The sequence below is a fragment of the Notolepis coatsorum genome, assembly GCF_963971535.1.
Source record: "Notolepis coatsorum genome assembly, chromosome: 1".
Taxonomy (NCBI): Eukaryota; Metazoa; Chordata; class Actinopteri; order Aulopiformes; family Paralepididae; genus Notolepis; species Notolepis coatsorum.
In genome coordinates, this window is record NC_140165.1 from 26302438 (window position 1) to 26328175 (window position 25738).

The 25738-nt window shown below is 45.4% G+C and overlaps 1 protein-coding gene across 1 annotated transcript in view; it reads right to left on the reverse strand.

Annotated features, from left to right (window-relative positions):
* ptprnb (protein tyrosine phosphatase receptor type Nb) overlaps positions 1 to 25738 on the reverse strand; it is a gene marked incomplete at both ends in the record, with an annotated part of 74876 nt that overhangs the window by 19080 nt on the left and 30058 nt on the right. Inside the window, 5 exons of the mRNA XM_084313433.1 lie at positions 5694 to 5835; positions 8737 to 9036; positions 11812 to 12024; positions 23759 to 23823; positions 23930 to 24009. Of these exons, the coding sequence (XP_084169559.1) occupies positions 5694 to 5835; positions 8737 to 9036; positions 11812 to 12024; positions 23759 to 23823; positions 23930 to 24009 (800 nt within the window). The remainder of the gene's footprint in view (positions 1 to 5693; positions 5836 to 8736; positions 9037 to 11811; positions 12025 to 23758; positions 23824 to 23929; positions 24010 to 25738) is intronic.

The following is a 25738-nucleotide window of genomic DNA, read 5'->3' on the forward strand; positions in this document are numbered from 1 at the left end:
GCCAGCTAATCACCCAACCAACAAGAGTATGTGATTCAACGCAAACTACCATTGACCTCATTCTGACCTCTGACAAATCCATGATCTCCAACAAAGGGGTGATAGCATGTGGGTTAAGCGATCATTATATGATATTCTGTACCCGCAAAAAGCTAAAACAAAAGGCCGGCTGTTACAAAACAGTCACATCTAGGGACCTCAAAACCTACTCTAGAGAGGCCTTTAACCAAGAACTGGAGAGCATGGACTGGTCAGATGAGCTCAGTGGTACACTAGTTGAAGAAACATGGCTTGGATTCAAAACCAAATTCACAACAATACTTAACAACATGGCACCCCTAAGAACCACCAGGGTTAAAAATCACGCTGAGCCATGGATGCACACTGAAATACTGACCGCTATGAAAACCAGAGACAAAAAATGCTCAGAACTTCATAAAAGTCAGACAAAGCTTATGAAAAGCTCAAACAGTGAACTCCAAGCCCACGTGGTTGAACAAAAAATTCTAAGAAACAGACTAAGAAATGACGTAAACACCATGATCAAAACCGCAAAAAAGACAAAACTGAGGAAAACAAAAACAAACCCTGCAAACTTTGGAAATTACTCAACAACCAACTAGGCTGCAGCAAAAAACTAAAAACCAGATTTACAAACATAAACAGAAAGACAGAAAACACGCTCATCACAGACAAACTGGATGTGGCCAAAAACCTAAACATATTATTTACAAACATAGCCACAACACTGGTTAACACTTTAATCGCCGGAAACGCCGAAACTCGTCATTGCCCGCCATGCTCATTCTGCCGAAGACGCCGTAACACGTCTTTGATATCAATATTTCAAAAATCTGTGATCGAAATCATATTTCTCTCCCGGGGACCTGAGATATACTGCTGAGCTCCACTCAACTCTCTAACGGTTCAAGAGCGCCATCTGGTGGCCGATCGGCAGATCGCCCAACAGGAAGTCATGTGGATGAAGTGGTGCTCACCCATATTTCGTCCGGGCACTCGCTATCATTAGCAGGACTCCATCTTGACACAGTGAACACCGATCGGTGCACATAACTCGATAAACAACATGATTTGGACGTATATACTATTATACAACCTGGAAATGGATCGGATATTTCAACATCCCATAATAGAAAAAATTCTATTCCACGCTCATCCCCCAACGGCGCGAGGAAGATACGGTGAGTTTCAGCGTTATTTTCTAATGTCTGCTATACTAACTGCTCTGATGATCATATGACCCACACTAGATGAATGATATAACGTTGCCCACGGAATTATAAACGACCCCCCGCCCATCCGGTCAACATCAGATCATACATAGTAACTTCTAGAAGTACCTCCAGTTGAAATTTTTTATCTGGCACCGATCGCTACCAAACTGTATTTGATCATCAATATAATGCATTTGGGGCTATAAATCAAGTTCTGGAGAAAGCTGCAGAAAACGATAAAAACATACTTATACTTTAGACCGTATTTTAGTATGAATATGTGAATGAAAAAGTATAACGTTGCTACACCCTGAACAATAGATATAGGACATTGAATGGGCCATAATAATGTCAATTTAGCAATAGAATTTAAAAAGTTATAGCCCTGCAAAGAAGGGGAACTTCTCCATAGACAAATAGAGCTGGCTAGGGATGGTAAATTATGAATTTAACCATGGCGATCAAAGTGTTAATAAACTACCCCCCCACTCAGGTCATTTTGGGGTAGAACACATAGTAGCATACTACAAAAACCTAGGGGTCCACAAAGACGACTTCAAACTTGAAATAGTAACAACAGATGAGGTACTCAAAAAACTGAGCACCCTCCAACCTAACAAGGCCACTGGCCATGATGACAACATCCCCTCTAAATTCCTCAGAGACTCAGCAGCCGCCATCACCCCAGTCATCACACACATAATAAATCTCTCCATAAAACAGGGACATGTCCCCAAGGACTTCAAAATTGTGAGAGTGACCCCCCTGCACAAAAAGGGCAGCAAATTAGACCCAGGCAACTACCGCTCTGTTTCTATTCTTACCTTAAAAATAGTCTATGAACAGGTCGAAAAGTACCTTGTGGAAAAAAATCTAATCTACGAATTCCAATCTGTCTTCAGAACATCTCACTCCACTGACACATGCCTTCTCTATTTGAACGACCACATCAAACAAGAGGTGGACGCGGGCAAATACTGCGGCATGGTCATGCTGGACCTACAAAAGGCCTTCGACACTGTCAATCACTCCATTCTGATTGACAAGTTAAAAGCTATTGGTTTTGATAGTCTATCAGTGAGCTGGATGCAATCCTACCTGGAGGGGAGAGAACAGATTGTGGAGGTAAATGGTACTCTATCCCCGCCCCCTCACAGTGAGCTGTGGTGTTCCACAAGGAAGCATACTAGGACCGCTACTGTTCCTAATTTATGCAAATGACATGTCGTCAGCTTGTGACTGCAACTTGTTCTTGTTCGCAGACGACTCAGCCCTGCTGCCGGTCTAGTCGAGTAGTTGAAAAAACCCTCAGCTCAGAACTCGGCAGAATCTGCACCTGGCTCGCTGATAACAAACTATCATTACACCTGGGTAAAACAGAGTCCATTCTCTTCGGATCAAATAACAAACTCAGCAAGACCGACGGCTTCTCAGTTACAGTGGGTGACAATATTGTCACAAGGAAAGATGAAATACATACCTGGGTTTCATCCTAGAGGCAAATCTTTCCTGTGACAAAATGGCATCCAATGTAATCAAAAAAGTCAACCAATGAACTAGATTCTTGTACCGGATCTCCTCTCTGGTAAACAAGAATACCCTGAAGACTCTGGCAGGAGCACTCATTCAAGGGTACTACGACTAGCGCGGCTACGTGGTGCAGTGGGCAAGGCGCTCACCACGAATACTGGAAGCGCTGGGTTCGCCTGTTCGAGCCCAGCGCTCCACATTGCTTTCAGTTTAGCTGGTCGTCCGTACTAATACACATTGGCAGTATTAGGGGGTGGGAAACTGATGGGTGGGGATCGGGCGTTGTGGACAGCGACTCCTACAGGTCGGTTGGTGCGCCTGCGCAGTAGAATCAGGAAGCGATGGGGGCGGCGCCCCTCCAAAGCGCAGACCCCTGACGCTGAAAGATCGCGCCGCGCAGGTGAAAAGATGCGACTGCTGTTACCTCGAGTATCGGAGGGGACTCGTGCTATGTATGACTTAGTCCACATTGCAGCCGGCTTGTGGGAGGCAAGAAACAGCGTTCGAGACAGGAGAGGGTTGAATTGGATGATACGAAATTGGGATGGGAGGAAAAATAGAAAATGGGAGAAAAAGTGGATAAAAAAAAAGGGGGGTGCTACGACTATGCTTGCTCATGGTACCAAAGCACCTCAAAGGCGCTAAAAACAAGATTACAAACATCACAAAACAAACTGGTCAGACTACTACTTGACCTTACTCCTAGAACCCACCTCACCCCTGCCCACTTTGACTACCTAGGATGGCTTAGAGTAGACGACAGAGTACAGCAACTTGCAATGGGCCTGGTCTACAAGATACACTACACCACACAGGTACCCATGTACATGTCGAAATACTTCCCAAAGGTCAGTGAATACCATGCCCACAACACCAGAGGGAGTTCCACAAATCATATTCAACCCAGATTTGGCTCAAACAAGGGACTAAACACGTTTCGCAATTATGCCACAACAATGTGGAACGCCCTACCCACAGCCATAAAATAATGTGAATCCTACCCTCCTTCAAAACCGCTCTCAAAGAGCACCTACGGGTGGCTGCAATTAAAAACTGGCCCCGGTAAATGTCCAAACACCCCCCACCCACCCACCCACCCAACCCCCTCCAATGTACAGTTTCTTCCCCTTCGAATGTATATATATATTTTTTTTATGATCTCTTTCTCGTAAACAGTACTGTATATTGTGTCATAATTTATAAATGTTTTGATGAATTGAAAATGGAGGACCCTGATGTAAACAAGACGAAAGTATTTTTCTTGTCTGCATCCTCTTAACAATTGTTTGTATTGAGCCATACTGTATTGTACCCATTCTGCAATCTGTTAATAAAGTTTTCAATCAATCAATCAAACTTCCATTCACCTGTGCTAAACTAGGCTAGCTTGCAGCTGGGTAGCATTCTACTGAACCACAGAGAGGAAATTGGTATCTATCTTCTTCTGGAGAAGACTGTGCATTTCCAATAATGTTGGCATGTTCCTTTAATATAGCTATGTTAACATGACCGTCCGTCCATATCATTTAATTTCAACCATCTCAGACAGTGCAATTTGATGATGTGACAGTTTTTAGGAAAATGTTTACTTTTGCAGAATTGACCTAGCTCACACCCCGTCCTCTTTTCTTGATCCTCCAATCATGACTGTTGCTTCCCGGGGTGTCAATTACCACCTAAAATCCATTTAAGTGGAACATCCCTTTAAGAAAAGAGGGGGGTTTGGGCGGCTACGTGGCGTAGTGGGCAAGGCGCTTGCCACGAAATCTGGAGACGCTGGGCTCGCCTGTTCGAGCCCAGCGCTCCACATTTGCTTTCAGTTTAGCTGGTCGTCCGTACTAATACACATTGGCCGTATTAGGGGGTGGGAAACTGATGGGTGGGGATCGGGCGTTGTGGACAGCGACTCCTACAGGTCGGTTGGTGCGCCTGCGCAGTAGAATCAGGAAGTGTCGGGGGCAGCGTGAGCCTCCCACGCGTTACTCCTCGCCACTGAGAGATCGAGCTGCGCAGGTGAAAAGATGCGACTGCTGTTACCTCAAGTACCGGAGGGGACTTGTGCTATGTATGACTTAGTCCACATTGCGACATTGGGACATTGGGAGGCAAGAAACAGCGTTCGTGACAGGGGAGGGTTGAATTGGATGATACGAAAATTGGGATGGGAGAAAAATATAGAAAAATGGGAGAAAAAGTGGATACAAAAAAAAAAGAAAAGAGGGGGGGCTCTCCAGTTTGTTGGGACCCTGAGGAGATGAGGAGATGAGATGAGCGAGGAAATTAGGAGATGAGGAGATTAGGAGATTAGGAGATGAGAAGAGGAGCGAGGAGATGAGGAGCGAGGAAATTAGGAGATGAGGAGATTAGGAGATTAGGAGATGAGAAGAGGAGCGAGGAGATGAGGAGCGAGGAGATGAGATGAGGAGCAAGGAAATGAGGAGATGAAGAGATGCGGATCGAGGAGATGAGGAGCAACAAGATGAGGAGATGAGAAAATGAGGAGATGAGGAGCAAGGGGAGGAGGAGAGGAGGTGATGAGGAGCAAGGAGATGAGATGAGGAGTGAGGAAATGAGATGAGGAGATGAGGAGCGAGGAGATGAGGAGCGAGGAGATGAGGAGATGAGGAAATGAGAAGATGGAGGAGCGAGGAGATGAGGAGCGAGGAAATGAGGAGATGAGAAGAAAGGAGATGAGGAAATGAGGAGATAAGGAGCAAGGAGAGGAGGAGATGAGGAGTGAAGAGATGAGGAGTGAGGAGATGAGGAGAGAGGAGATGAGATGAGGAGAGAGTAGATGAGGAGCAAGGAGATGAGATGTGATGAGAAGATGAGGAGCGAGGAGATGAGATGTGATGAGAAGATGAGGAGATGAGGAGCGAAGAGATGAGATGTGATGAGAAGATGAGGAGATGAGGAGTCTGGACTCACAGGGCACTGAGTGGAGGCAGCGGTTCTTCTTGGCGTGGCTCTGGGCTGTAGAGACGGTGCTGGGCTCAGCCTGGTAGGAGCACAGCGCCTCCCACTCCTTCATCAGGCGGTCTTTGTTCCGAAGGTGGTCCTCCATGTAGGCCTGGGACAAGGACAGGACACAGAGGACTGTCAACAGCACTGTTTGTCTCACCGCTGCCGTACATACACCTCGTATCTGGTGGTCCTCTCTGGCAGAGAGACATGGCATCTGTTTCTGTATGAAGCCATTATTGGTGATCTCCCACCCTACATCACGTCATTACTGGACTGGAACTCACTGTAAATGAGAGCTTGCTCACAATGATCATTCGAGATTAAATAAGAATTGAATTGAATTGAATTGATTCAAGTTTGAAACGTGCAGGATTTCAAACAGGGTTCTCTGCTCTAAGACGAGTAGTCAATTCCCCTAGACCTCCTGGCCCCATGGGTTCCTGTGATGACAGCACTTTATTGTTCGTATCAAATACATTTGAAGGGGAATGAATTTTGGGCACCGGTACAATAATGTCATGTAGGAGTTTCTTTTAATCCGACATTGCAACCATTGCAACAAGTATGATTCATTTACTATCTCTACCTACCCCTTCTGCATTCTATTATGCGATAAGGATATAAGCATATTTATTTTACTGTAAGAACGAATCAGGGACGTCTTGTCACCTTAATATAGGCCTATATTTTATTTTATTATTTTTTTTATCCACTTTTTCTCCTCTTTTTCAATTTTTCTCCCATCCCAATTTCGCTGTGCCAATTCTCCCCTCCCCTGTCTTGAACGTTGCTCGCATATGCCCCCCACTGGCCGGTTGTAGGGAGGATAGAAGCCTTGCATCACGTGTCCCCTCCGATACACGAGGAGGCAGCCTGTCACATCTTTTCACCTGCCAGCGCGGACTCTCATTGGCGAGGTGTAACGTGTGGGAGGCTCACACTACCCCCACCATTTCCTGTCTCTGCTGTGGAGGCGTCCCCCAACCGACCTGTAGGAGTCGCTGTCCACAACGTCCAGATTACCACCCATCGACTTCCACCCGCTAACTCTGCCAATTGAGTTAGTATGACGGCCGGCCCCAGCCGGAGGCAACGCTGACAGCCGGATTCGAACCCGGTGTGTCTTGCGTTGGTGACGAGTGCAATGTCCGCTGCGCCACCCAGCCGCCTATATTTTCTTTTATTAAAACTTTGGTAGACATTCATGTTGGATATCAATCATACATACATTTTAACAATGTGAGGCTTTGTTTCCAGGGGCTTTAAGTATCTAAGTTTGAATCTGATCCAAATCTTATCCACTCGTTATCCTAGTGATTATTCTGCAGATAAACCAAAGATGTTGATTTGAGTCTGATAAACCAAGGGCTAGATCCACAAAGAATGGATTGCACGGTGCTAATTGCACCCTTACTTACAATTCATTATGAATTGAAAATGGGGGACCCTGATGTAAACAAGACGAAAGTCTTTCTCTGATCTGCATCTCCTTAACAATTGTGTGTATTGAGCCATACTGTACCCATTATGCAATCTGTTAATACAATTTTCATTCAATCAATCACCGCGCCTTGTTTACATCAGGGTCCCCCATTTTCAATTCATAATGAATTGTAAGTAAGGGTGCAATTAGCACCGTGCAATCCATTCTTTGTGGATCTAGCCCCAAGTAACCCTCGCCCCCTAAAAAAAGAATGATGAACGGCTCTTGGAAAGGAAGAGAGCCAAAAGATCCCTTCAAAGAGAGAGTAATTCCCATCACTAATTCCCATGATCAAAACCGTACATATCCCTTCTCCACTGAGAAACGGTCTGATGGGATGAAGTCCTCTCACTCCACCCCTGTAAAGTCATCCATTTGTAAAATACCCTAATATTCCATTAATTAATTAAAGATGTCCAATGGACCAGCAGTTGATGAGATTGCCGGCGTAGCGTATCGCACTATTCCGCCATGTGCACGAGGACGCACAAGCACGCCACGAGTACGGGGCCGAGGTAGAACGCAGAGTATGAGTGTGCTTTATGCGTGTAAACATGCACCTTGTGCTTCAAATTGATTGGTCCATACGATCTTCCTCTCAAAGGAGGACTTGCCAAAACACGGAAAGTGAAACTCAACAGGGATGGGACATAAACACACAAAGGAAACTGGGAAATGGACTCTTTGCAAAGGTTATATATAAGGTAGGACATTTATTAAGCTTGAAGACTTTAGAATAACAATAGAACACTCTGGAGAATGTGAATATAAACAAAAGAGAGTGGTTATGAGAAGACTCTGTTAGACACCTTTAAACAGATAACCAATCACATCCCCTGCATTTCCCTGTGTGCAATTCCATGATATGCCAGACAGGGATATGGAATTGGACTGATATTGATGGAAAGACCGACGGACAGAAAGAGACAGACACGCGGACAGGTTGATAGACAGACAGACAGACAGACAGACAGACAGACAGACAGACAGACAGACAGACAGACAGACAGACAGACAGACAGACAGACAGACAGACAGACAGACAGATAGACAGACAGACAGACAAACAGACAGATAGACAGATAGCCAAACTGACAGACAGATATACATGCAGATAGACAGACAGACATGCAGATAGACAGATAGACAGACAAAAAGACAGATAGATAGACAGACAGACAGATAGACATATATACAAACAGACAGACAGATAGACATATATACAAACAGACAGACAGATAGACATATATACAAACAGACAGACAGGCAGACAGACATGCAGATAGACAGACAGACATGCAGACAGACAGATAGACATATATACAAACAGACAGACAGGCAGACAGACATGCAGATAGACAGACAGACATGCAGATAGACAGATAGACAGACAAAAAGACAGATAGATAGACAGACAGACAGATAGACATATATACAAACAGACAGACAGATAGACATGCAGACAGACAGACAGACAGACAGACAGAGAGACAGACAAAGAGACAGACATACAGACAGACTGACCAGGATCATGTGTCCGGTGGAGATGTCCATGTTGGCCTGGGCGGGCTCCTCGCACCAGGACGGTGTGCTGCTGTGGGAACTGGGGCTGGGCTGGGACGACACGCTGCTCACCCTGGACGTGTCCGTGCCTCCGCCGCCGCCCCCTGCTGCTCCCGCTCCCCCAACACCACTTCCTCCTGCACCACCAGCACCGCCTCCTCCTCCTCCTCCTCCTCCGCCCGACCCCGCGACAGCTCCGAGCGCTGCTGCCTCCAGCCGGCCGAAGGCGCCCTTGGAGGCCATGTGCTGGCGACACAGGTCCTGCTCGGGGTCAGAGAGAGAGAGAGAGAGAGAGAGTTGTTTTTATTTTTATTTATTCTATTTATCTCGCTCTCGCATTAAAGACACAACGAGATTTGCATTTTAGAGCCATCAACCTTTCTGAACGCATTTCCGAGTGAAACAGGATAAACAGACGGGACCTGATGTGAAGTATTTGATTTGATCATTCAAAGGTGGGCAAGGCATTACCATAACACAGCCTGGTTCATAATCTGGTTCATGGTCTGGTTCATGGTCTGGTTCATGGTGCACCTTATTGTTTGTTGTTGTTTCTAAATTTAATTAATGATTTTCATTTAAATATATTCGTCAGACTTGGCAATAATACATGCCGGTTTTTGGTAACACCAAAATTCAAACAATCCGATAAGGGGCAAGAGCTAAAACAACAACATCCAATCAAAGGAACGATCAATGATTGGAACGAGCAAGCTGTCTATCAAACCCACTAGTGACATGTATGCTTGTTATGCGCATAACAGTATGCGTACACACAGGCCAGCTGCTAACACATAGCTGGCTGCTAGCTACCTAGCGAGGCGTGGCTTTGGAGGCATCCTGATGCGTTCTGATTGGGAAGGGCGTGGTCGGATTCGGTTTAAGGATTTTAAAATATTTCTAAGTTCTGCCCAAAATCAATGGCCACCTATTGCTCCTTTAACCTGTTAAGCTGTAGCCCTATTTTCAGAAGTCTCGCCTAAAGGTACATGCCTAAGTAAATGGAAGATTGCTCCACTTCTACAAGGCCAATTTGCATGTTCTTGGTATCTAGGAACATCTAGGGACGTGGGGGTATGTATTTCCAGTGTCAGAAATATTGTGTCTGTTACTAGGCTTGAGTAAATTGTAATGAAAAAAGGGAGAATATATATTATGATAATCTGTGCCTGTGAATAACACCATGAAAACATTGAGGTTCTTTTGATTTGGCTCACTGAGCTCATTCAGCACCTTCTTGAGATCAAGTGTAAAAAAAATCTAAGCAAATGAATAAAGGGAAGAGGATTAAACAGAAGGATTTGCAGTTACAGTAATAAATGATAATCGATTTTAATTATGAATTCATATTTGACCTTGAACTTGACCTTGACCTTATTATGGCCAAATCATACATCTATGGATAGGTAAAAGGCTCCTCTTTCCAATGGCAGGGTTGAATCTGGATTTAGTTATGTCCTTGCAGTTTTACGATAAAAGAGATATAATTAGCATTTTTTCGATAAATTCGTATTTCCGATAAATCGTATAAAACATCGGTAAAAATGAAAATATACACTTTGACTACTGTTTTGATAGGGTTATGGTCTTTACTCTTGGCTACAATAAAAAAAAAAAAAAAACATAATCCTCTTAACACATTGGGCGCCGGGGGTTGTGCCCATCATTGTACCCAGTCTGCCACCGTTGAAAGCCTATGGAGATGTTTACCGTCTTTGCAGGGCTATAACTTTTTAAATTGTATTGCTATATTGACATTACTATGGCCCATTCAACATCGATTATCTATCGTTCAGGATGTGGGAACGTTATATTTTTTCATTCATACATTGTTGTGTTAATACCGTCTAGAATATAAGTATGTTTTTAAGGTTTTCTGCTGTAATTCCAAAAACGAGTTATAGGTATAGATTATCGATTGGCATTTCTTTCCTATACACGCTATATTAAAAAATGTAAATGTATATGATCGGTATACATTATGCTTCATCATGCGTGAAGGAAAGGGGGGGGGTCGTTTATAATTCCTTGATCGTCAGTAACGGCTTTATTTAGTATGGGTTGATAATATATTGATCAGATGGTTTGCAGTGAAATGAATAAACAGTCAGGGTGAAAATAACGTTACTGTCCTCTTACTGTTCGCCGATGAGACTGGAGGAAAAAAATCCCAATTATTTGAAGCCGATCTCCTAGATCCATTTCCGGTTTGTATGGCGCAATAAACGCCGAAATCATATCGATTATTAAGTTTAGAAAGCGATCCAAATGCACTATAGTGTTTGTCTGGAGCCCCGTAACAAGATATGACTGCCGGAGGGATTTCCTCTACGCACCGATCACCACTTCCGGTTTTGGCAAGAGTGTAACTCGCCCGACCATCCACCAGGCAGCGGTATTGAGGCGTTGCAATCTCATACAGGGTCCCGCTGCAGTCTGGAGGTTGGCTGGATGAATTATGAATGCCATGGCGAAAAAATGAAATATTGATCCCAAAAACGGCGTAAGTCGTTCTTGGCGTTCAACGCATGGCGGGCAAAAACGGCGTAACTCGTTCTTGGTGGGCCCTCATGAGGACGATTCGCGATGCCACTTTGCCGACCTCTAGCGGCTCGGGTGTGCATTTCTTTTAATACAATAAATAGATGGAATTAAAGCCCTATTTGTTGCCTGTCGATTGCCCTTTCAGGTGACAAAATCCATTCAGCGGTTCTCGAGTTACATGCCGATATGTGAGGCGTGCCCCAAAGTATGCAAAAGTACACATTACCACCCCGACTCCCGGGGCACTAGCTCCGTCAATCATTTGGCGACCGCGAAAATCTTTGCACAGGGTTGTAGCCAATGAGTGTGGCTTTCCAAGGATACCCTGTGATATGATAATTGGGGATCTAATACGGTCTCTATTGATCGATTTATGATAAAGAAAAGCAGGGTCCCCCTATAGGGGGACCTACGGGCTTAACACCAACTCTGTGTGTTTTTTTGAAAGAGTGGGTATGACACTTTCTTTTCATGGTGGGTGTGATCAGTGACCTGGTACTCCTGGTGCGTGACGACGCCCCCCTCAGGGCCCAGGCCCAGCTTCTTGGCTGCTAGGCGGTGAGCGTGGTGGCGCAGGCAGGCGATGGTCATGGTCGCCACCAGGACGACCCCGACGCAGGCTATGGCCACCAGGGTGGCAAACACCCAGCGGGAGGAGGGCTGCTGAACCCGGGCGGCCAAGGGTGACGCCCTCCCATCGTTCCTCTGGAGAGAGAGAGAGAGAGAGAGAGAGAGAGAGAGAGAGAGGGAGAGAGAGAGAGGGAGAGAGAGATGAGAAGAGAGAGAGAGAGAGAGAGAGAGAGAGAGAGAGAGAGAGAGAGAGAGAGAGAGAGAGAGAGAGAGAGAGAGAGAGAGAGAGAGGAGAAGAGAGAAGAGGGGAGAATAGAAGAGAGAAGAGGGGAGAAGAGAAGAGAGAAGAGGGGAGAAGTGAAGAGAGAAGAGGGGAGAAGAAAAGAGAGAAGAGGGGAGAAGAGAAGAGAGAAGAGGGTTAAGGTGTAGTCTCGTGGAGGCCTTTGAGACACGTCTCATCAACAAAGCCAATGGGCTCAAGCTCCTGTCTGTCCAAGCTGACTGAAGAAGACAACTGAAACCTACTTTCTGCAGAGGAAGGATTCTACCGATCAACAACACCATTGGTAAGTAAGAAAGTAAGAAAATGTTTAGGGTTCCAACCTCACAGAACCTCCTTACACACACACACACACACACACACACACACACACATGCACGCGCACACGCACGCGCACACACACGCGCACGCATACACAGTACCTAAAACAAATATACATTCCCGAATCTTCTCCATTTCTTCTTTATCATTTTTCCAAAATGGTCACCGACCAGCCATACCAAATTTTCTCCAGCATGTGTTGGAAGAATTCTCCTGTGGCACCTAGAACACACGTCTTCCCAGTCTGAGTCGCCATCGTCCACTATTGTCTTCAGCTCCAGTTCCCATCGTTCTTTGATGTATAGAGTGTTATCTAACGTGTCTAGCATTCGCTTTTTCCACGTATGATATATTTGTTTTTCTTGTTAATACAGGACGTTCAAACAGAAACAATTGATTTCTATATTGGTTGGTTCTATTTTACTAATATCCCAGTTTGTGTTTTTTGTGATATATATTATAGTGGCTAATTTGTAAATATCTATATATGTAGGTCGCTTGAGGGTAAGACAAACTTGTCTTGGAGTTGTGAAAAAGATGTAAATATATTCCCATCAAACAGTTGGTTAGCTCTACTCTCCCAACATTATCCTACACATGGTAGAAAGTTTATGTCCTGCTATGGGCCCGTCCCGTGACAGAGCTGCAGCTTCCTCTAGTCGCGTTTGGACTGAAGTCCATACCTGCAGCGTGTGTTTAAAGGAACACGCCAACATTTGGGGAAATTAGCTTACCGTCTTACCAGTTTCCTCTCTGTGCGTTCAGTAGAAAGCTATCTGGCTGCATGTTAGCCTAGCTTAGCACAATGAATGGAAGTGGACATGGCCGGTTAGCCTAGGCATTGTCCAACTAACACCTCTCAACCTCACCTCTTCTCTCTCGCTAATTTCCCCAAATGTTGGCGTGTTCCTTTAATCCATACATTATTTATAAAAAAAAAAAATTATAAAAAAGAGATTGTTGACTTAGAAATGGAAGGATAGATAATGATATTCCTGGTGGGGAATTTTGATTGATAGAAACCCATCCGGTCTCCAAATCCTTGACAACCCAGGCCACCACTGCTCGGAGCTGAGCCACCCAGGAGTAACGTTGTAAGGTTTGGTTCTTTCCCCACCACGGGCTTCTTTAAGTACTGTGATGATTGGTCCGCTGCTCTCCCACTCGCTCTGTTCCTTTAAGTTTTCTGTTAATCATTGCATTCCCCTATTCACACGCTTCTTCCCATAGACGTCGTTGATTGGTTCTCCCCCAACCACACGCTGGTCAATCACATCCCTCAGCTGTCACTGCTTGTCAATTAAGCATTCCCTGATTATTTATACCCCGTTTCCCCATTCAAGTGTTGTTGGATCGTTTTGATATTTCAGTTGCATTCGCCGTTCCTGCTGCCTGCTGTTGTTTCCCTGTGCTTTGCCTCCAGGATATTCAAGAAGCTTTCCTCTTGGACACCCTTTCCCCGAGGCGACGCGCTCGCTCCATTCTGTTCCAACGCTCTTTACGCACAACGCCTGGGTGAGTTTTTTATGACTGTCTTTGATCCAATTCCGTTTTTCGTGTGTTTTTATAACACTGAAGATTTCCAGCTTTTTATCAGACAGTCACTCACCCAGCGTTTAGCCTTTTTTGGATTGTTTCATTGGGATAATATTTTGGCCTAACATCTCCCACTGTGTGTTTACACACCGAGATATTATCACATTGGATTTGTATTTTTGGGACTTCGCTCACAGTGTTTATTTTGCACCGAAGATATCTATCACTTGGGATTGTGTTTGGAACGTTACTCACAGTGTGTATTTACACCGAAGATTCAGTCACTTGGATAACTCTGTTTTCGGGTACAAGTCACCTCTCCTGTTCACCTGCTCTGTTCCACCTGCACCCTGAGTTAACTCGCTCTCTCTCTCTCTCTCGGTCCCGCAACCACCTCGGAGATTCTGCCGAGAGAGGTCTGCAGAGCGGCTCTGACGTCAGCGTCTACTTCCCCTGACTACCATCCCGGGAGAAGCTGCAGAGCAGCAACATTCATCCTTGCTTGTATTCCAGTCTTTGTTTGGACTCTTCCAAGTCTGTGCTGTTTATTTTAGTCTTAATAAACAAGCCCTTGTTTTTGGCAACTCTGAATCCTACTCTCTTGTGTCGTTGCGTTTGGGGTCGGTGTCAAACCATAACAAACGTTTTAGTTTAGGTGAACCCAGACCTCCTTTCTCTTTCATCAATATTTGTAGTCGTATTCTCCATCTCCTGTTTGGCCGGATACATTTTGATATTTAAGATAAGATAATATATTCCTTTATTGGGGAAATCCTGTGGAAATCCTGGCATCATACCAGTATGGGGGAGGGGAGGTACAGGTATGGGCAGGGTAATAGAGAAGATACAATACATATAGGCAATAGAATTAAATCTGAATATAAAAATATGAGAAAAATAAACAGTGTAAACTATATAATTTAATCTGAATATGAAAATACTATAGAAAATGTGGATTGTGACAGGAAGGGATTGAAATAAGAAAAGTAAACTTGGTAGAATATTCCTTCTAAGACTTCTAAGAACAATAATAAATCATCTGCGAATAACACTACCCTTATATTATTAGAACTCTTTGCCCTTAACATGCACACACATATAGACACACATACAGACGATTCTAAGGAGCCCAATTAGTTAATGAGGTGAACATAATTTTTTCAGGCATTGTACAATGAAAAAGAGAGTAGTATGCGGTGGGGCTGGGGAGAGACGTAGGCTAGTGGTATCTCTTGTGTGCGGTGGGGCCGGGGAGAGACGTAGGCTAATGGTATCTCTTGTGTGCGGTGGGGCTGGGGAGAGACGTAGGCTAGTGGTATCTCTTGTGTGTGGTGGGGCCGGGGAGAGACGTAGGCTAGTGGTATCTCTTGTGTGCGGTGGGGCTGGGGAGAGACGTAGGCTAGTGGTATCTCTTGTGTGCGGTGGGGCCGGGGAGAGAAGTAGGCTAATGGTATCTCTTGTGTGCGGTGGGGCTGGGGAGAGACGTAGGCTAATGGTATCTCTTGTGTGCGGTGGGGCTGGGGAGAGACGTAGGCTAGTGGTATCTCTTGTGTGCGGTGGGGCCGGGGAGAGACGTAGGCTAGTGGTATCTCTTGTGTGTGGTGGGGCCGGGGAGAGACGTAGGCTAATGGTATCTCTTGTGTGTGTGAGGACTGGGGAGAGTCTTGGCAGCTCATCTTTTCTTGGCAGGCCTTGCTCATGTGTCCCCATTTCAGACAGCTGAAACATAGGCCTTTACTCTTGAGAAAATCTATCTTCTCCTTGTGAAGCGACTTCTTCATCTTTTTGCATTGCTCCATGGCATGCTGTTCTCCTTGGCAGAAGAGGCAAGGGTTGGTGTTCTGAAGGATCAGATTAAACCGAATATATATATTTATTTATATATATATATTTAATTGTATTTGTATATCCCCTGATATCCCTTGTATATTCCTTGTACAATATGCATTGAATATCCCTTCTAGTCTACTGAACATCCCATAATAGTCTCCATTCTACCATTGGACGAGACCTTGGTGCCAGGTCGCCATACCCCTCAGACCAGGTTCAATCGTACCGCTCAACATGTATGGACAAGTCCTAGTTCCGCGTAGGAATATGTCTACCGCACCACTAATGGTACTATTTGTTCATAGTGCGTATATATACTGCGCTATTAAAGTAGAGCTTCTTTTAGTCCAGTTCCTTACCCTCCAACAGAGTGACAGACGCAAAAGCCTCCCCGCGAACCACGTGTGGGCAGTAAGGCCAATTCGGCCCAGTATCGGCATTGAGACATCGTGTATATTAATATTTGAATAGTCATATTTGGCACTATATCGTCGAGTTGGACGTATTCTATTAAGCTAATAATAGTCTATTCATATGTAGTGCCTCGTGCGGTAAGAGTTCTATAGTAATCAGCACCCCCATCGTTTCGGGCATCAGCTGGACGCTTATCCAGGGTGGTTGACCCCACGTGAAGCTGCACCCGAGGAGCTCCAGGCCAAAGAGCGAGTGGACCTGTATATTGGATTATTCTACCGACGACGGCTAGCCTTCCCCGGCTTGGATTATGCTTTGAGTACTTTGATTATTCTATGGATAAAGGCCAACACTGCGGTGTGTTGGAAATACCCCCCCCCGGAGAGGACGACAGGTGAGAAGACGCTCTACACGACGAGGTCGCCTCACGTCTCTCCATCGTGGACCGGAGGACGCCGGCCACAGAGAGTCCAACTGCTTTCATCTGTGGATCGAGGATCGCTGGGCACCGGGTCGCACGACTGTGGGCTCTCCCAGGATACCCTCGGCCAGACGGGATACAGCCAGACTCTACCCCCCCCCCCCTCCAGCTGTCCTACAAGCAGTCGGAACCTTCCCCTAGTGTATCCAGCTATATAATCATTCAAGTATCATTGCTATTGTTCCCTAAATATTCCAGGTTGTATATTTGCTTCCTGCGCAATCAGAGATTGGACATTCGATATTGATCTACCTACGAATACTCATTTGCCATAAAAGTGCATACTATTTCAAATCATAAATGTAATTAAGTGATCGTTGTACATACCTTTTGCTATGTATTATTATTAAACGCAGACTTTCGACTTGGTACATTTGTGTTGGATCCGTTTCATCAGGTGGGAGTGTTTATCATAATTATTTATACCTAGTACTGGGTGGCCAGAGTCTAAAGTACAAGAGGTAGTGGTAGTAAGTATCATATCTAACAATACAGTCAGGGAATTGTACCCCTCAGTTACAGTTGGAGAAGGCACAGAGTGTATCCCCCTTGGTCCTTGCTTTAGTCTCTGCCGGGTTCTTGACTGCTGTAGCAGCTGTTGTGAAGCTTCTCTGAGCGCCGCTCTTTCTGGATGTCTTCTCATCTTTGTGAGCCTTAGCTTGGCTCTTGTTTCCATCTGTGATGTTGCCGAAGAGAGGGTGTAGGGCTTCTTTGGCTTGTAGGTTGACAAAGTCGGCAAGGTCGCTGAACTTGGCGCTACGACGATCTTTCTCTAGAAGAGCATATGCTTTGCTTCTCCACCCCTCTCTCTGCTTGTACGGAAGCTTGGCTGTGATGGCACGCATATTTGATATGCTGTCAAGCTCCTGCATGTACTCCACGTCAGCCATAGCGTTGAGGCATCCAGTGAGATAGAGGCCAAAGGAGTGGAGCGCCTCTCCGTCATCGGACTTGATAGTAGGCCAGTTCAGTGCCTTGTCTATATATGCCATTGAGATTGTGTATCCATTTCCAAAATGTTCTTTCAAGAGCCTCCTTGCCTCGCGATAGCCTCGCTCTGGTTCCATGTGAAGACAACTTCTTATCAGCTCTCTTGGCTGTCCATCCGTGTACTGCTCCATGAAGTACAGCCGGTCTCTGTTACTATCTGTCTTGTCCTCCACTCCGTGTTCAAAGGCCCTGATGAATAGCCTGTACTCCATAGGGTCTCCCTTGAATATAGGAATCTGTTGAGGGGGCAGAGTAGCAAGGTTTTGTTGCTTCACTAGGAAATCCACCATGGCTTGTGTGGACTCTTGTTAGACTCTTGTTCCCTCTGTGTAGCACCGCCAGGTGCACTGGAGCTGCTACTGTAAGCAGGTTCTCCTTTTATCGCTATGGCCTGAGGAGTAGGCGTAGCCTGTTCGTGAGCTTGTGATTCGAAGGGCTTCTTTTTCTCTATGTAAGAGTTCATTCCATCCCTACTGGATACTCTGGATGAGGATCGCTGGACCTTGTACTCTTCCAGTACTCTGCACTTAGCCTGAGGCAGCTAAAGCAGTCTGGACCTGTAACTCCTCTCTCTCTGCTCTTAGCTTAGCCTCCTGTTCATCGAGTTGTCATTTTTGTTTTAGAGCGGAAGCCTGGGCTAGCAACTCAGCCCTCTCTAATTCAGCTTTCAGACGCACGCTTGCAGATGATGTTCTGGAAAGTGTAGTGGATGGTGCTCTAAACCCTTTCTTTTGTAAGACGACGGATGCACTGTCTTCAGGTCCGACCTCATCTTGGTGCTTCCTAGACTCCGCTATACGCTGATGCACCTCTTTCATCCATGTGTCAGCCTTTACTGTGAAGTTGTAAAATGTGTCAGCCTTCGGCGTGAACCATCCATCCTGATCCGTCTTCATCTCCTCTTCTGATGTCTTGCTTAGTACCACCTGGATTGAAGTATTAAGCTCACAGAACTCTCCAAATAGCTTGTTGAATTCTACCATACATTTTGTCTGTACACCTTCCAAGTTACCGTCGTCGTCATCATCCATTAATTGATTGATCTGATTCATGTGACCAGTTAGCTGACATAGCTTAGCTCTCCTCTTATTGATGGCATGACGGACATTTTCCTCATAGGCCTTTTGTGTCATTTTAACCTTCCTAGGCTCCGACATTTGTTGTTATCCTTCTTTCAGCGCTCCAGTAGTTCGTGTTGATTATTTTTTCCTCTTGGAACAGAGTTTTCTTACCAATATGAGGGCCGACGGTCCACTCTACTGGTTAAAGTTGCTTACTCGTGAGTAGTACGTTCATTGTGTAAAACAAAGATATCCAAATGGTTTATTTCTCTTCCACAGCGAAGTCTTTCTTTACAGAAGTGATCCTAAAGCTATTTTCCTAAACTAAAACTTGTTTGGCTGTTTACTGCCACGAAATATTCACGTCACTACTACAAGGTAAGAAAACTGTATTTTCCCAGTCTCCAAAATCACCGCCGACTCGACACATGACAAAATTCCTCCACACCTGAAAGCCGTAAATCAACTTGCCGGCTCTTTCCACAGCAAAACGGTAGGCAAGGCACCCGGGTCTAGAAATGCAGGCTTCAATCTATGTTGTTTAGTCTATCTGTTCAGTACTGCTCAGCACTGTTTCAAGATGCACAATGAGATCTTCTTCTTCTTCTTCTTCTTTAGAATTTCCGGCAGTGTAGACGCATCGTGGCGTATTACTGCCCTCCGCAATTCTTTTGATGAGCTCTTCTTCTTCTTCTTCTTTCTTCTAATGAGATCTTCTTCTTCTTCTTCTTATTTGAATTTCCGGCAGAGTAGACGCATCGAGGCGTATTACTGCCCTCCGCAATTCTTTTTATGGGCTCTTCTTCTTCTCCTTCTTCTCCTTCTTCACCTTCTTTTTCTTCTTCTACTGGACCCCGTCATCAACTACATTGTCCATTGGAGTGCCTCTACTGCTGCTACTTCCTGTCTGAGCCCCCCTCCGCGGGACCCTCCTTGCCCCCTGCTATCTTATCCTGGGCCGCTTTGTCCCTCGCAGCCCTGTCCCTCGCAGCCCCCTCAGCCAACTCTTCACACACCTCCCTCCAGTCCAGACCTTCCAATCCCAGATGTTGAACCGCTATCCTAACAATCATCTTCACCATCTCTGTTCTACCCGTAACCTCTGCCATACCAGTAACTACCCCTGCCACGAAGGCCACAATACCTAATTTCTCCTCCCTTCCCCTGTCTCTTTCCACCTGCTCTACCCTCACTGCCAACTGCCCTCCTTCAACCCCCTGCACCCTTTCTTGGCTCCCCTGTCCTGCCCTGCTAACCGCCCCAGCATACGTCAACTTACCCTCCCTTCTCTCTCTCCGATCCGCGACCTGCTTCATCATCACCTCGCACCCCCGAAACGCTACACTGTGCTCCCCACCACAACTACAGCACCTCGGCTTCACTCCCTCTCCACATTTCCCATATTCATGTTCCCCGCCACACCTAGCGCACCTCATCCCCTTCATACACGTGGTAGCTATATGGCCAAACCCCTGGCACCTATAGCACCTAAGAGGATTATGAACAAATTCCCTAACCCTATACATCCTACGCCCTACTAATACCTCGCTAGGAACAACCCCACCCTCAAACGTAATCACTACCGTCCCCGTCACTGCCCTCTCCGCTCCCCTCTTCATCCTTGCTGCACTCTTAACTATGCCATTACGCCTGTCCTCCTTTAGCTCTTCCACCAGCTGCTCTACTGTAACCTCGACCGGTACCCCAACTATCACCCCCTTACATCCCCCCCCCCTCTTCTCCCCTACTCTCGCCACCTTACTTATACCCACCCCCCCAATGCTCTGCATCTGCCTAGCCACCTCCACCTGCCCCTCACTACCACACCCTACGGCCAGATTCCCATCCCACAAAACGTTCACGTACTTTACCTCTCCTAATTGCTCGGCAATGAGTTTGGGCCACTCGAGCCTACCTACTTTCCTCTCATCCCTCTCCCCCTCAAGCCTGACCACTATATGGATCACTTGCGCTTTTGCCACATCTTTTCCTGCACCCTCGTCTCCCGGACCACTTGAGCTATCGTCCCCCCCTTTCTTCCTCTTCCCCCCTTCTCCCCCCCTCTCCTCCCCCCTACTCTCACTATCCCCATCGCTGTCGTTCCTCTCCGTCCGCTTCTTCCTCTTCTTCCTCACCGTATCCCACCCCTCCTCCTCCCTCTCCCGTTCTTCCTCTTCCTTCTTCTTCTTCTTTACACCATCCGACTCCTTCCCTTTGTCTTCCACCATCTCCGAGGCCTCCTTCTCACTTCCCTCTCCGTTATCGGTCGTTAGCTCCATATCTGCCTGTTCCCTTTCGCTATCTTCCTCGCCCTTGTTGAATATATATAGATACACAAATGTTCTAGAATGTTTTGTTGAATGCAGAGGTGCTGTGTAGGATTGTTAGTAACTGTCTAACTGCATAAATTATATAACTGTTTACACTAGTAACTGTCTATCTGCATATATAACTGTTTCCACTAGAGGGCGCCCTAGGCGGAGACACTCAGGAGTACTACCAGGTGGCGAGTATAAATAGCTTTGTCTACTCCCACTTCTTTCTCTCCCCCCATGTCTCTCAGTGAGAGAAGACCTGTAGAACTGCTGCTCTTCATGTGAATAAATAAACCACGCCAGTTAGGGCTCAAGATAGAAACCATGCCTCTTGACCACATTATTGTCGCCCTATAGCCGAATTCTGTTAAAATTGATTATGACATCATACTGTAACACATGTTCTAGAATGTGCTATTATGACATCATACTGTGACATCACAAATGTTCTAGAATGTTCTATTATGACAAATAAGCTGGTTCAATGACTTTATCTAAATCCAATCAATATTCCTAATGCCGTTTCAATGTAAGGTTATAAAAATAAACATATAAACATTCATATAATACAATAACCTAAATATACAGCTAAGCCCCATTGTATTCTGAAATGTAGACTTTAACAGTGTAGGCAACTAAGCCAATAGAAATAAGGTATAACTCATGAGTGCTTTGGCTCCTATATAATGGTATCTCTTGATTCCATCCTTTCTTTCTATCCAGCTATTTCAGAATAAGGGGCCCAAGTGAGGAATGTCCCATAGTGTTACCATGGTGATGACTCTTTGTGTGTGTGTGTGTGTGTGTGTGTGTGTGTGTGTGTGTGTGTGTGTGTGTGTGTGTGTGTATAACAACTAGTAAAATCCTGCTGTTTCTGCTGTAATTGCACCGCCTGAACCTCTGCAGTATGCATGTGTATATTTTAGTTTAGTAAAAGTTTAGTATGTAGTTATATATTAAGTTGTACTTTAGTAAACAAGTTCTTTAAAAAAAGAAAATATTTTACTTGTTGTTAAAATGTTACTATAAGCAGAAGTAACTGAAAAATACATCAAAAGTATCATTTCAATATATTTACAATATATTTATATATTTACTATTAACGTTTAACACACCAAGTACAACTGGTTCAAGTGGTTTACACATATTTAACACTAGTATAACATTTTGAATACATAAAAAGTATGCTAAAGTATATTCAAATATTTAATATATAATATATAATAATATGTGTGTATATGTATGTATGTGTGTATGTATATGTGAATGTGAGTGTGTGTGTGTGTGCGTGTGTGTGCGTGTGTGTGTGTGTGTGTGCGTGTGAATGTGTGTGTGTGTGCGTGCGTGTGAATGTGTGTGTGTGTGTGTGTGTGTGTGTGTGTGTGTGTGTGTGTGTGTATAATCCCAGTCCATCAGGGCTGAGAATAAAAAGAGGAGCAGAGAGCACTTCTAACACAACCCCCCCCCCCCCCCCCCCCCCCCCCCGGCCTGACCATCCAATTATCTCTGCTATCTTTCATCTACACCCCCCCCCTCTCTCTCTCTCTCTCTCTCTCCTTCTCTCTTTCCTGGGAGATCCGTTGTCTGTCTTGACCCCTGGGCCTCCCCCTTCCTCTGCAAGGGCCCCAGGAATGTCAGGCTCTGTGTGTGTGTGTGTGTGTGTGTGTGTGTGTGTGTGTGTGTGTGTGTGTGTGTGTGTGTGTGTGTGTGTGTGTGTGTGTGTGTGTGTGTGTGTGTGTGTGTGTGTGTGTGTGTGTGTGTGTGTGTGTGTGTGTGTGTGTGTGTGTGTGTGTGTGTGTGTGTGTGTGTGTGTGTGTGTGTGTGTGTGTGTGTGTGTGTGTGGGGGGTATTGAAGTTATCTGGGATATTTTAGGTTTTGGCGGGGTGGAGGGGGGTGGCGGTGCAACAAGGAGGTTCTCCACCTGCTACTCTTACAGGGGGCCCCCGAAAAGGGTTGAGAGAGAGAGAGAGTGAGAGAGTGAGAGAGAGAGAGAGAGTGAGAGAGTGAAAGAGAGACAGAGAGACAAAGCTACAAAGTCAGAAAAACATGGATGCTCATGCTGAACTTTTTTGGCAAATGTTTCTTACAATTTGTCTCACATGGACTACAACTCACACAGACAGTTTACAATGACATATAGCTATTGTACTTACACATATACTCTTAAAACAGCTAAGAACAACATTAACGTTTATACGATGTGGGTGGGCATGTTGAAATGACGTCAAAATTGACAGCCATTGTGTAGTGTGATGTGTGCCTGGTGCCAGTGTATGGCAGCCATTGAGCCTGCGTAGCCCAAGGTTGGGTGCTACCAGTGGTGGTGAAGGAGGCAATTCCCACCCTACATTGTGGGAAGCACTTTGCGTGTCTAAAAAAGCGCTATATAAATGTAATGAATTATTATTATTATTAAATAATGCTGAGGCTTGAACTGGGGCTTGAGAAATCAAACCAGCGACTATAAACTCAGAGTTGACGCAGCGGTTTATTAGATTTCTCCTAGCAGGAGCGTCGAAATTTCTTACCTCCAAGTTATAATCGAATGCAGCATTATAACATACAGTATCGTAGTCAGGAAACTAAATGGTCCCTTTTAGACGGGACAGGTCACAGGAAAGCTTTACAGGAACATCTCACCTCTCCAACACCCGTCTGCAGAATCTTCAGCCCCGCTTTGGACGTCAGAAAATCCTTCTCTGCAACTGAATAATTTTTTTTAAAGAAACACACAGAGGATTGACTTCATCTGTCACGGTGGGAAATCATGGATCCAGAATATACATCCGCCGCTATTAACCCCCTACTCACCGGCTTTGTGTGCCACATCGTTGGCCGTGAGGTTCTGTGGGTTTGGTCGGATCCGAAAGGCGAGCGCCGGCCCGACCACACTGCAAACAGACAGACAGACAGACAGACAGACAGACAGACAGACAGACAGACAGACAGACAGACAGACAGACAGACAGACAGACATACAGACAGACAGACAGACAGACAGACAGACAGACAGACAGACAGACAGACAGACAGACAGACAGACAGACAGACAGAAAGGTCAAACAAGCACAATCTACATAGCCTGGCGTGACGGGAGGAGGAGGAAGAGAAGGTTGGTGGAATAAAGCCTGTGTGTGTGTGTGTGTGTGTCTCTGTGTGTGTGTGTGTGTGTGTGTGTGTGTGTGTGTGTGTGTGTGTGTGTGTGTGTCTCTGTGTGTGTGTCTGTGTTTGTATACAACTAGCTAAATCCTGCTCAGTTTCTGCTGTAATTGGGTCCTGAACCTCTGCAGTATTTCAATATTATGTATGTATCCCAAGTAAGACATTTGCATATTTTTTCCATACTGAAAGTATATCTTTGGTATTTATATGTGTACTTTGGTCAACAAAAAAAACTAAAGTATAATTTCAAATGTATTTAAGTACATCTACAACATTTAAATACAACTGTTAACACACTAAGTACAACTGGTTTGAGTAGTTTCAATTTAACACAACACTTTAATATAACCTTTTGAATACATAGAAAGAACATAGATACATAGAAAATATACTTATGTCAACGAAGCTACACAGCCTGGTGTGACGGGAGGGGGGAGGAGGGGGAGGAGGGGGAGGAGGGGGAGGAAGAGAGAGTTGGGGGTGAATAAAGAGGTATGGTTGGGGGTCGCTGTTGTGGAGAAAGCGGGTGCATTCCAATCAACTCCACCCCTGAGGGTCTGAGGGAAAGGAAAGGTGGGAGTGAGGGGGTAGAGGAAGCTGTAAGGAGGAACGAGAGGACAGCAGTGAGTTTAGTTTAGTACCAGCAGGAGGGACAGGAGGGACAGGAGTGAGTTTAGTTTAGTACCAGCAGGAGGGACAGGAGGGACAGGAGGACAGCAGTGAGTTTAGTTTAGTACCAGCAGGAGGGACAGGAGGACAGCAGTGAGTTTAGTTTAGTACCAGCAGGAGGGACAGGAGGGACAGGAGTGAGTTTAGTTTAGTACCAGCAGGAGGGACAGGAGGGACAGCAGTGAGTTTAGTTTAGTACCAGCAGGAGGGACAGGAGGGACAGGAGTGAGTTTAGTTTAGTACCAGCAGGAGGGACAGGAGGACAGCAGTGAGTTTAGTTTAGTACCAGCAGGAGGGACAGCAGTGAGTTTAGTTTAGTACCAGCAGGAGGGACAGGAGGGACAGGAGGGACAGGAGGGACAGGAGGGACAGGAGGACAGCAGTGAGTTTAGTTTAGTACCAGCAGGAGGGACAGGAGGGACAGGAGGGACAGGAGGGACAGGAGGGACAGGAGGGACAGGAGGACAGCAGTGAGTTTAGTTTAGTACCAGCAGGAGGGACAGCAGTGAGTTTAGTTTAGTACCAGCAGGAGGGACAGGAGGGATGTGACCAGTGCAGTCCTCAACATTTCTGAAAAGAATCAACGGGATTCCTCAGGTGGAGGTCCTGGATCAGTTCAGGGTCTGTTTTTTCAGTTGAGTTGAATATAACTATTGTAATTCTATTATAAACAATTATAAGAAACTCATAAGGCTTTTATTAACATTCTTAAGCAGTCTATAAATTGATAACAAGGTTCTTATAAGTGCTTATAACTGCCGTATAATCTAACAATAAACATATTTATGA